Below are 11,864 nucleotides of genomic sequence, written 5' to 3'. Positions count from 1 at the left end.
CTTGAACCTGGGAGGCAGAGGTTGCAGTGAGCCGAGATTGCGCCATTGCACTCCTGCCTGGGCAGCAATGTGAGACTTTTGTCTAAAAAAAAAAAAAAAAAAAAAAAAAAAAAAATAGAGGTGGTTCCACCTAATATTGCCCAGGCTGGTCTTGAACTCCTGGGCTCAAGTAATCCTTCTGCCTGGCCCTCCCAAAGTGCTGGGATTATAGGCATGAGCCACCGTGCCTGGCTCTCATTTGTTTTACATTTTCACAACGAATGAGAGATCACTTAATTTGCAATTTTTGGGCCCTGGTTTTGTTTAATGCTTTTTTCTGTGTTCCAAGTTAGGTTAAACAAGCCATTGTTTTTGAAAATCTGTCTTAATGCTATAATAGTCGTAGTAAATCTTGCTGTAAAATTATGATAATAGCAAAGAAAAAAAAACCCTAATTAGTAAAGGGTAAAGTGTATAATTTGTACGAATCCAGAGCCCTTCTGGAAAACTGGTGGTAGTCTGTAACACTTCAAAGAAAAAAATGGTATGTGATTTCTTTTAAAATGATAACTTTGACAGCATTATAGAAATTTAGTACTTCAGAATATTTATTGTATTTTCGGTTCTCTTGGCAGCAAGTAATTTCAACTGAGAAAGATCGTGAAGGGGGGCTTGTTCTGTTGCCCAGGCTGGAATGCAATGGCATGATCATAGCTCACTGCAGCCTTGACCTCCTGGGCTCAAGCAATCCTCCCGTCTCAGCCTCTCAAATAGCTGGAATTACAGGCACATACTACCAAACTCAGCTAATATTTTTAAAAACATTTTTGTAGATGTGGGGGTCTTACTATGTTACCCAGTCTGATCTCGAACTCCTGGGCTCAAGCAATCCTTCAGCCTCAGCCTCCCAAAGTGCTGGGATTATAGGTGTGAACCACTGCACCTGGCCTTAATTTTCATTTTAATAATACTGTATCTATGGGAATACAAATTTCAGGCTTAAACAGAAATGCTTAAGAACAGAATTCTTGTATAAATTGGCAATTATAGGCTATTTTCAAAGGCTTGAAGGCATTTCCTTCGTAGTTCATGATATTCCCGGTATCTCTACTTCGGCCTCTTTTTGGAGGTCCACTCTTAGCTCATTAATTATTTCCCTCACTCTGGCTTGGAGAGGCCTTTGCTTTCTAGTGTGAGTTCCCACCCTATGACAAAGAACACCTGCTGTCTGTCCTGGGTCTGGTTCAATTGTGTGTAAGGTGGAACTGGCTGTGGGGACTGTTGCTTGTTGTCTGAGTTCCCCAACTGGAGCTAAGTGGCCAGTCCTGAGCAGCTTTGGAAGATCATTCCTGATGTTTTCGATGCTTCCCTTTTGTGTTCTTAATTCTGAGGGTAGTCATTGTCTTTTCAGTTATTTCACTGAGTTATAAAAATATCTCTCTTTTCCTGACCGTTATTAACTTTCCTTTTATATACATACAAAATTAACTTTATATTGATTAAAAGTGGGTCAGAATTTCAGTGCTACTCAGTGTCTATTCAAAATGCTGCCTGCCCCCTTCTAAGTACTACCATGGCAGGGAGAAATAGTTCCCAGAAAATGGGACAGAGGTTTCTTTAGCTCAGTTTTCTACCCATTCAGCAAACACCAAGTGATTACACCATCTTTGTCAGGAACGTCCTCGGTACTAAAGCTGCAAAGGTGAAAAAGACATCATTTATTGCTAGGTGTTTTTATCTATACTTTAAGCTAGAAGCGAAGTACTGCAAGAAATGACAGATCTCCAACAGATGGTTTTCACAAACTAGGTATGCTAACATACACATCATAAAGAAAATGTGGAGGTGGGGAAGGGAACAACACCTGTTAATTGTTTTCGGAAACTTATTTATGAAAAACCTCAAGTGGAGTATCTATATCAAAGAGGTATTATTTATGACTTTTAGTCAGGATGGGTCATTGGGAAGATTTTTGGCCAGGAACTGCATTGTTATGAGAAGAAAGAAGAGAATGTTTTATTTCTGATCGGCACAACCTTAAGAAATAGGAAGATACCAAGCATTACATTGTGTTTATTTGTGTGTTATTTGGTTTATTGCTATGACATTAGGATGAAAATTTTAGAATCTTAAGTTTTGGCTTTGTCATCTTTCAATGAGATGAAGTACGCTTGTTAGTTAATCTGCTGACTGTAATTGTGATTATCCAAGATCAGGAAGCTGTTCAGAAAAAGAAAAATGTCAGAAAACTTGCTTAACCAAAAAAACCAAAGAACTAGAATAACAGGGCCGGGCGCGGTGGTGCAAGCCTGTAATCCCAGCACTTTGGGAGGCTGAGACGGGCGGATCACAAGGTCAGGCGATCGAGACCATCCTGGCTAACCCGGTGAAACCCCGTCTCTACTAAAAAATACAAAAAACTAGCCGGGCGAGGTGGCGGGTGCCTGTAGTCCCAGCTATTCGGGAGGCTGAGGCAGGAGAATGGCATAAACCCAGGAGGCGGAGCTTGCAGTGAGCTGAGATCCGGCCACTGCACTCCAGCCTGGGCGACAGAGCGAGACTCCGTCTCAAAAAAAAAAAAAAAAAAGAACTAGAATAACAAAGCAGAGTTTAGTTGTGAAAGGGTTAAGATTTGGGCACCATGAAGAGAACAGATCGTGTGTGTGTGCATGTGCATGCGTGTGCGTGCGTATGAGTGTGAGATAATGGGAAACAGCACTATAGATTTGCTGTTGAAATGTCCTGTGTCTCATGTGGACTGTTTCTTTCTTCTCCAGGAACCCTTTCCATTAGAAATTTAGAGGCTGTTATCAGAGAAATGCAAATCAAAACCACCGTATGATACCATCTCACACCCGTTAGAATGACGATCATTAAAATGTCAGTAAACAACAGGTGCTGGAGAGGATGTGGAGAAATAGGAACACTTTTACACTGTTGATGAGAGTGTAAACTAGTTCAACCATTGTGGAAGACAGTGTGGCAATTCCTCAAAGATCTAGAACTAGAAATACCATTTGACCCAGCCATCCCATTACTGGGTGTATACCCAAAGGATTATAAATCATGCTGGTATAAAGACACATGCACACGTGTGTTTATTGTGGCACTATTCACGATAGCAAAGACTTGGAACCAACCCAAACGTCCATCAATGATAGACTGGATTAAGAAAATGTGGCACATATACACCATGGAATACTATGCAGCCATAAAAAAGGATGAATTCATGTCCTTTGTAGGGACATAGATGAAGCTGGAAACCGTCATTCTGAGCAAACTATCGCAAGAACAGAAAACCAAACACCGCATGTTCTCACTCATAGGTGGGAATTGAACAATGAGAACACTTGGACACAGGGTGGGGAACATCACACACCAGGGCCTGTCGTGGGGTGGGGGGAGGGGGGAGGGACAGCATTAAGAGATATACCTAATGTAAATGACGAGTTAATGGGTGCAGCACACCAACATGGCACATGTATACGTATGTAACAAACCTGCACGTTGTACACATGTACCCTAGAACTTAAAGTATAATTTAAAAAAAAAAGAATTTAGAGGCTGTTTCAATTTCTGTCATATTTCCTTGAAGACAGTGCAAGAAGACATGAAATGGAGTCCTTGAGGCCTTGTTTTTGGGAGGACCAGTATAACAGCCTCTGGCAGAGAGCAAGAAATAGAAACATGCTCTTATGAAGGAGAGAACCAAGGTTTTACATATGCTTCTCTATCCCTTACTTGTGAGAGAATCAGGATAACTTGAACATCTAAAAATCCATTACTTTAAAAAGTTTATCATCAATAATTTTTTTGTCTTATATTTTGTTTTTGTGATTGTCTAAATGGGGGAATATGATTATGATATTTTTATTTGTAGTTTTCTGAAAAGGATGGCATTGGTGTCTCTGCTTCTAGGTTTCCTCCTGTCCGTCTTGGCTGCTCTGTGGTAGTACCCTTTGTTGATCCCTCTTCCTCTCCCCAGAACTGTGAGTGTCATAGTCCATGGCCCTCCTCCCTGTTCTATTATCCCCAAGGCTTGCTTTGTCTGAGTTGATGGCAGCTGTGTTGCTCGGGCCAAACGTTTTCTAGAAATCATTGAGCCCTCTCACTCTCTCATACCCTACATCCAATCCATTTGAAAATCCCTCTTGACAATACCTTCAAAGTAGAGTCAGCTGATCTACTTTGCCACCTCCACTGTCGTGCCACCTTTACCGTCACCACCTTGGTCCAAGCCACCATTTCCTTTTTGTATTATACTACAGTCTGTTGGCAGATTATCCTCACTCCTTGCCCCTCTGTTCTCAGTGGAGAACCTGATGTGATCTACTTAAAACAAAAATTAGTTTATGCCACTCTCTCCTCAAAATCCTGCGTTGGCTACCCATGTGACTCAGGTTCCCTAGACATAATCAGGCAGGCTCCCACCTTGGTGTCTTTCCTCTGACTATGATGCTCTCTTCCCTCTTTGCCCTCTTGGCCCACTCCCTCACCTCTCCAACTACACTCGCCTTTTCAGCAAGACTTATGCTGAGCAGCCTGATTGACAGGGCAGCCTGCCTCTTTTTCTTCTTGGCACCCCACATCTTCATTGCCCTGCTCTTTCTTTTCTTTTATCACTTTTCTTTTTTTTTTTGAGACGGAATCCGGCGGCTGGAGTACAATGGTGAGATCTTGGCTCACTGCAGCCTCCGCCTCCTGGGTTCGAGTGATTCTCCTGGCCCAGCCACCCGAGTAGCTGGGATTACAGGCACCTACCACCACGCCCGGCTAATTTTTTAATATTTTTAGTAGAGACGGAGTTTCACCATGTTCGTCAGGCTGGTCTTGAACTCCTGACCTCATGATCCGCCCACCTCAGCCTCCCAAAGTGCTGGGATTACAGGCGTGAGCCTGGTGCCTGGCCCAAAACTTCATCTTTACCAAAAATTAAAAAAAAAAAGAAGAAGTCGAGTGTGGTGGCACATGCCTATGGTCCCAGCAACTGAGGAGGCAGAGGTGGGAAGATCACCTAAACCCAGGAGATTGAGGCTGCAGTCAGCTTGATAACATCACTGCACTCCAGCCTGGGCGACAGAGGGAGACCCTGTCCAAAGAAAAATAATAATAATTGAATTTATTTTTCAGTTCACAAAATGAAAACATTTGCAGCTAGCACGTTTTGAATGATTATGTGCTGGGCCTGGCACCCCATTAAGTATTTCATGTAGCTTATTTCATTTAATTGTTATAACAGCTGTATGTGTGTCTGTAAAATCTCCATTTTAAAGATTAGGGAATGGGCTTGGAGAGGGTAAGAGAGGTTTGACCAAGGATATAAAACTAGCTTAGCGGTGGAGCTCGAGTGTGAACCCAGTGCATCTGAATCGCAGGGGCCAGGGCCTAACCGATGCTCCTTTCACTTTCTGAGTTTTAGGTTGGTTTTGGAGTTCAGGTTCAACCTGCCTTTCTACTCATCTGCTCATGGAGGGGGGATTATAGTTAATGATATGCTTTTTCCAAAAGCAAATGTTATGCATTATTAATGCTGAGTTGTCTTGGCAACATAGAATGAGCCTAAGGATCAAATTTTATTTAAAAACTTTGTTTTACTTGAGTTAAGATCTTAAATTTCAATAACCTAAAAAATTATTCATCCATCCAAAAATACTGACCTGAAATACATTCTTACAGTTGCAGTTAGATAGTCATAAAAGAAGGCATCACCTGTCATGCTTAGATTGTTTTCATTTTGGTCTGTAGTCTGTTGCTTTGATCTCTTGGGTATTTACTTGCACTTTCTGTTTTATTTTATTTATTATTTTGTATTGGGGTACATGTGCATGTTTTTTACATCGGTATATTGTGTACCATGGGGATTGGGCTTCTCGCATACCCATTACTCAAATAGTGAACATTGTACCTGTTGGGCAATTTTTCAACTCTCACCCCGTCCCATCCTCTTTTGGAGTCTCTAGTGTCTATTATTTCCATTTTTAGGTCCATGTGTACCCATTGGTTAGCTCCCACTTAAAAGTGACAACGTGTGATGTTTGATGTTCTGTTTTTTAGTTCACCTAGGATGATGGCCTCCAGCTTCATCCATGTTCCTGTAAAGGACATGATTTTGTTCGTTTTTGTGGCTGTATAGTATTCCATGGTGTATATGTACCGTATTTTCTTTATCCAGTCAACCACTGATGGACTCTTAGGTTGGTTTCATGACTTTCAGCTATTGTGAATAGTGCTGCGATGAACATACAAGTGGGTACAGGTGTTTTTTTAATATAATGATTCCTTTTCCTTTGGGTAGATACCTGGTAATGGGATTGCCGGGTTGAATGGTAGTTCTGTTTTTAGTTCTTTGAGAAGTCTCTCCAAAGAGGTTGAACTAATTTACATCCCCACCAACAGTGTGTAAGTGTACCCTTTTCTCTGCATCCATGCCAATATCTGTTGTTGTTTTACTTTTTAGTAATAACCATTCTGACTAGTATAAGATGATATCCCATTGTAATTTTAATTTTGCATTTCTCTGCAAATGATTATTAGTGATGTTGAGTGTGTTTTTCACATTACTTACACTTTCTTATTTCTTAGGTGTGGGAGAAAGAAAGAGTGTGTGTGTGTGTGTGTGTGTCTGTGTCTGTGTCAAGCACACCTGACACCAATATCTTAACTTAAACATACCTGGAGAATGACTGTATGTTCTTAGAAGAATGTGTGTTCTGAGCTCTGAACTAGGAGATCCAGGAGTGGCCAACCTGGGGATTCATTCTCTTTGTTTTTTTTCTGTGAAGGTTTTATTTGGGCAACAGAATGAGAGAACCTCATTCTCTATCTGTGAGGAACATCTGAACCCCTAGCCCTTCCTATGGAATGCAGGTCGTACAGGGGATCAAAGCCCTTTGTTTTGGGTTAAAGTGGTGCCTGGTGGGGATTGCTAGTGGGGCCAGGGGGTACTTTTCTTTTCCAGACAGGGTCTTGCTCTGTCGCCCAGGCTAGAGTGTAGTGGCGCAATCTCGGCTCACTGCAACCTCTGCCTCCCGGGTTCAAGCGATTCTTCTGCCTCAGTGTCCTGAATAGCTGGGACTACAGGCGTGCATCATCATGCCTGGCTAATTTTTGTATTTTTAGTAGAGATGGGGTTTTGCCATGTTGGCCAAGCTGGTCTTGAACTCCTGACCTCAAGTGATCCACCCACCTCGGCCTCCCAAAGTGCTGGGATTACAGGCATGAGCTGCCATGCCCAGCCAAACTGCATGCTCTTTACAAGCAATTGTGGTTCTCCTGCCCAGCCCACTGCCATTGGACTGCCCTGTTTGTGAATCCCTTCAATAAACTCTATGTCTTGGCCAGGCGCGGTGGCTCACGCCTGTAATCCCAGCACTTTGGGAGACTGAGGTGGGCGGATCATGAGGTCAAGAGTTTGAGACCAGTCTGGCCAACATAGTGAAACCTCATCTCTACTAAAAAAGAAAAAAAAAAAAATTAGCCAGGCGTGGCCGTGTGCACCTGTAATCCCAGCTACTGGGGATGCTGAGGCAGGAGAATCGCTTGAACCTGGGAGGCAGAGGTTGCAGTGAGCCGAGATTGCGCCATTGCACTCCTGCCTGGGCAGCAATGTGAGACTCCGTCTCAACAACAGTAACGACAGCCCCTATGTCTCATTCACTGGCTCTGAATCTCTTTGCCAGCCCCTCACAGGTGGTGCTATCGCTACTGAAGTCAGTCAGGGTCTGGCGGAATGGTAAAATAAAATCACTTTCAGAAAACTAAGGCACAACTGAGCAGTGAAATTTAACTTTATTTTGCCCACGTTCTTTGTTATTGTTGTTAAGGTGACAGTGACTAGGATTGAATCAGTTTCATAAACCAGGATAAAGGTGGTAATAGCAAATCCTTAATGAATGTTTCTTGTGTGCCAGACACTCCGCTAAGGCCTTTATGTGCATTATCTCATTTAATCCCAATAAAAATTCTTCAAGGTACTTACCGTTTGCAGCTAAGAAAGTTATGTTTCAAAGATGGCCAATAAGAGTCAGAGAAGACACATGAACATGCTTCTCCCCCAGGCCGAAGCTCCATGAGGAATCTCTATCCTGCAGAGAGAATATATTCTTCAAAAGGAACCTAGAAATAATTGATTTAGAACTATCAGGAGTCAAGGAGATATATATTTTTTCTTTTTTTCAACTCTTAAGTTCAGGGGTACAAGTGCAGGTTTGTTACGTAGGTAAACTTGTGTCATGGGGGTTTGTTGTACAGATTATTTCATCACCCAGGTATTAAGCCTAGTACCCATTAGTTATTTTTCCTGATCCTCTCCCTCCTCCCACCTTCCATCCTCTGATAGGCCCCAGTGTGTGTTATTCCCCTCTATGTGTTCATGTGTTCTTAGGATATGTATTTTTGCCTATTTACACAAGTCTTTCACATTCTCTGTTAGACAGAAGGACTTTTAGCACAGTGTATCTCTTTTTTTTTTTTTGAGACGGAGTCTCGCTCTGTCGCCCAAACTGGAGTGCAGTGGCCGGATCTCAGCTCGCTGCAAGCTCCGCCTTTCGAGTTCACGCCATTCTCCTGCCTCAGCCTCCCGAGTAGCTGGGACTACAGGCGCCCGCCACCTCGCCCGGCTAGTTTTTTTGTATTTTTTAGGTTAGCCAGGGATGGTCTCGATCTCCTGACCTCGTGATCCGCCCGTCTCGGCCTCCCAAAGTGCTGGGATTACAGGCTTGAGCCACCGCGCCCGGCCAAGGACAGCGTATCTCTTAATGCCTTCTACATGGAGTCAAGAGTAGTGCCTGTCAAACCAAGCTGCATGCTGGGATCACATGGAGAGCCCTTTAGAAATCCCGAGGCCCCTCCCCGGAGACTATGATTTAATGTGTTTGGGATACCACCTGGACATTGGGATTCTTAAACGTTTTTTGGGTATTTCCAGTGTCCAACTAGGATTCAGTAAATCCAGTGTCCAACTAGAATGAGTGGTGTATGCCAGTGGCTACCTAACTTGTCTGCACATTGGAATAACGTGGGGGGCTTCGGAAACTGTGAATTGCCTACGCTCCTCTGCCAGAGATTGGCATTCAGTTGATCTGAGCTGTAGCCTGGATTGTGGGAATTTTAAGATTCCAAGGTGATTTCCAACGTGCAGACAGGTTTGAGGCCCTCTGGTTTCATGCAGCGGCTTTTAGCCTTGGCTATACATAACAATCATCTGAGAAGCTTTAACAAAACTCATTGCCCGGGCTTGCACCCACTCTGATGAAACAGACTCTTTGGAGGTGGACCTAGGTGGCAGTATTTTTTTTTTTTTTTTTTTTTTGAGACGAAGTCTCACTCTGTTGCCCAGGCTGGAGTGCAGTAGTACCATCTCCTCTCACTGCAGCCTCTGCCTCCTGGGTTCAAGCGATTCTCCTGTCTCAGCCTCTCGAATGGCTGGGATTACAGGCGCCCGCCACCACGCCCAGCTAATTTTTGCATTTTTAGTAGTGACAGGGTTTCACCATGTTGCCAGGCTGGTCTCGAACTCCTGACTTCAAGTGATCCATCCACCTTGGCCTCCCAAAGTGCTGGCATTACAGGTGTGAGCCACCGCGCCCTGCCTATTTTTGTTTTTTGAGACAGGGCCTCGCTCTGTCATCCAGGCTGGAGTGTAGTGGCACCATTGTGGTTCACTGCAGCCTCAACCTCCCAGATTCAAGGGATTCTCCCACCTCAGCCTCACAAGTAGTTGGGACCAAAGGTGTGTGCCACCACGCCCAGCTACTTTTTTTTTTTTAAATTTTTAGTAGAGACAAGGTCTCACTATATTGCCCAGGCTAGTTTTGAACTCCTGGGCTCAAGCAATTCTCCTGCCTTGGCCTCCCAGAGTGCTGGGATTACAAGTGTGAGCTACCGCACCTGGCCTGTGGCAGTATTTTTTGAAGCTCCTCAGGTGATTCCAGTATGAAATATGAAATATTCTAGTATGAAGCCAAAGATGAGAATGATTAGGTCTCTTCTTTTTCTCTCCTATACAGTTTTGGACCAACTACATTTACTTTCCCAGCTTGAGGAATGATTGGTCTAGAAGAGGCTTATTCTTATGCAGATACACTGAGTTCATTTTCTTAGATCAATATGAAAGAATACAAAGCTAAGCAAATTATGCAGAGGGACTTATTCTGCATCCCAAATAATTAGCTAACAAAGCTAGTTTTGCCTGCTTGTATTGATGTAGTTTAACTGGTACCAAAACTAAGAATGAGGTTACTGACTGATTTTTCTGATTTAGTAATTCTAGTCCCACCCTGTCCTTTGGCCTTTGTTTTGTATTCTTTGGTATCAGAAATGAATTTGCTCTATAAAATCAAAGCATCATTAAGAAAAATGTAAGTGACATCCTCTATCTGTGCCCTATGTAGCTGGGTCCTTCTCGCTGTATTCTGCAGGAGTACCGGGCGTCAAAGCAGAGCGCTTTGAAGAAGGAATGACGGTAAAGCACTGTGCATTGTCCCTCGTGGGAGAACCAATAATGTACCCAGAGATCAACAGGTTTTTGAAGCTACTCCACCAGTGTAAAATCTCCAGCTTCCTGGTCACAAATGCACAATTTCCTGCGGAAATCAGGTGAGTTCTCCAGCCTATGGAGAGATGCTGCGTGATATGTTTCACTGCAAAGTAAAACTAGTAGGCATTAATGCAATCAAATAGAATTTATTGATTACTTACTACATACAAATGTCGGGCTTTGGGAGGTGAAGATGGTCCTGCTTTTCAAAAATGTGTTCTATTAGGGACAAACATTAGTAAAAAGACTAGAGGCACAGACAGATACGTCGCTAGGGGAATTCAAAAGAGAATGAATTTTTTTTTTTTCCAAATGGGAGGTAAACTTTCCAGAGAAGCTGTCATTTAATTTTTTTTTTGGGTCGGAGTCTCACTCTGTCTCCCAGGCCGGAGTGCAGTGGCACGATCATGGCTCACTGCCACCTTCGCCTCCCAGGTTCAAGTGATTCTCCTGTCTCAGCCTCCTGAGTAGCTGGGTCTACAGGCGTCTGGCACCATGCCCAGCTAATTTTTTATTTTTTATTTATTTATTTTTTAAATAGTGATGGGCTTTCACCATGTTGGCCAAACTGTTCTCGAACTCCTGACCTCAGGTGATCCTCCTGCCTCAGTCTCTCAGAGTGCTGGGATTAGAGGTGTGAGCCACTGCGCCTGGCCTAATTTTTATCTTTATGTCTGGGAATAGTACTTGAGAAGGTAGGAAACTATATTGTTGTTAAAAAGGAACTTCCTGAGAAAGACGTGGAGTTGCGGTATTTGTGATAACCATTATGTAAGTGTAGTTTATTTAGACCACAGAGTGTGTGAGAGTGGCAGGTGGAAGTCAAGTTGGAAAGGTTGGGATTAGATGGTCTGGGACTTCAAATGCGGTCCTTTCGAAAGATCTTGCTTCTTGCAGAGCAGTCTGCTGGCATGGTATACAATGGGGGAGACAAGAAGCAGCAGGAACCTAGATAGGAGATTATGATGTTTGCTTAGGTCAGAGTTATAAGCAAGTCAGTGGGAATGAGGGAGTCTTAAAAAAGATGCTGTTAAGCCGGGCGTGGTGACTCATGCCTGTAATCCCACTTTGGGAGACTGAGGCGGGTAGATCACCTGAGGTTGAGAGTTCAAGACCAGCCTGACCAACATGGAGAAACCCCATCTCTACCAAAAAATACAAAATTAGCTGGGCATGATAGCGCATACCTGTAATCCCAGCTACTTGGGAGGCTGAGGCAGGAGAATTGCTTGAACCTGGGAGGCGAAGGTTTCAGTGAGCCGAGACTGCACCATTGCACTCCAGCCTGGGCACCAAGAGCGAAACTCTGACTCAAAAAAAGAGAGAGAGAGAGAAAAAAAAAGATGCT

General features: G+C 43.4%; 1 protein-coding gene across 1 annotated transcript in view; it reads left to right on the top strand.

The window, feature by feature from the left end:
• Nucleotides 1–11,864, top strand: part of LOC105504691 (S-adenosyl-L-methionine-dependent tRNA 4-demethylwyosine synthase) — a 279,094-nt gene that overhangs the window by 126,202 nt on the left and 141,028 nt on the right. Inside the window, exon 12 of the mRNA XM_011932198.1 lies at nt 10,398–10,575. Within this exon, the coding sequence (XP_011787588.1) occupies nt 10,398–10,575 (178 nt within the window). The remainder of the gene's footprint in view (nt 1–10,397; nt 10,576–11,864) is intronic.

This window comes from Colobus angolensis, unplaced genomic scaffold (assembly GCF_000951035.1).
Source record: "Colobus angolensis palliatus isolate OR3802 unplaced genomic scaffold, Cang.pa_1.0 Scaffold122, whole genome shotgun sequence".
In the NCBI taxonomy this organism is placed as follows: Eukaryota; Metazoa; Chordata; class Mammalia; order Primates; family Cercopithecidae; genus Colobus; species Colobus angolensis.
This window is presented reverse-complemented; position numbering and strand designations above follow the sequence as displayed.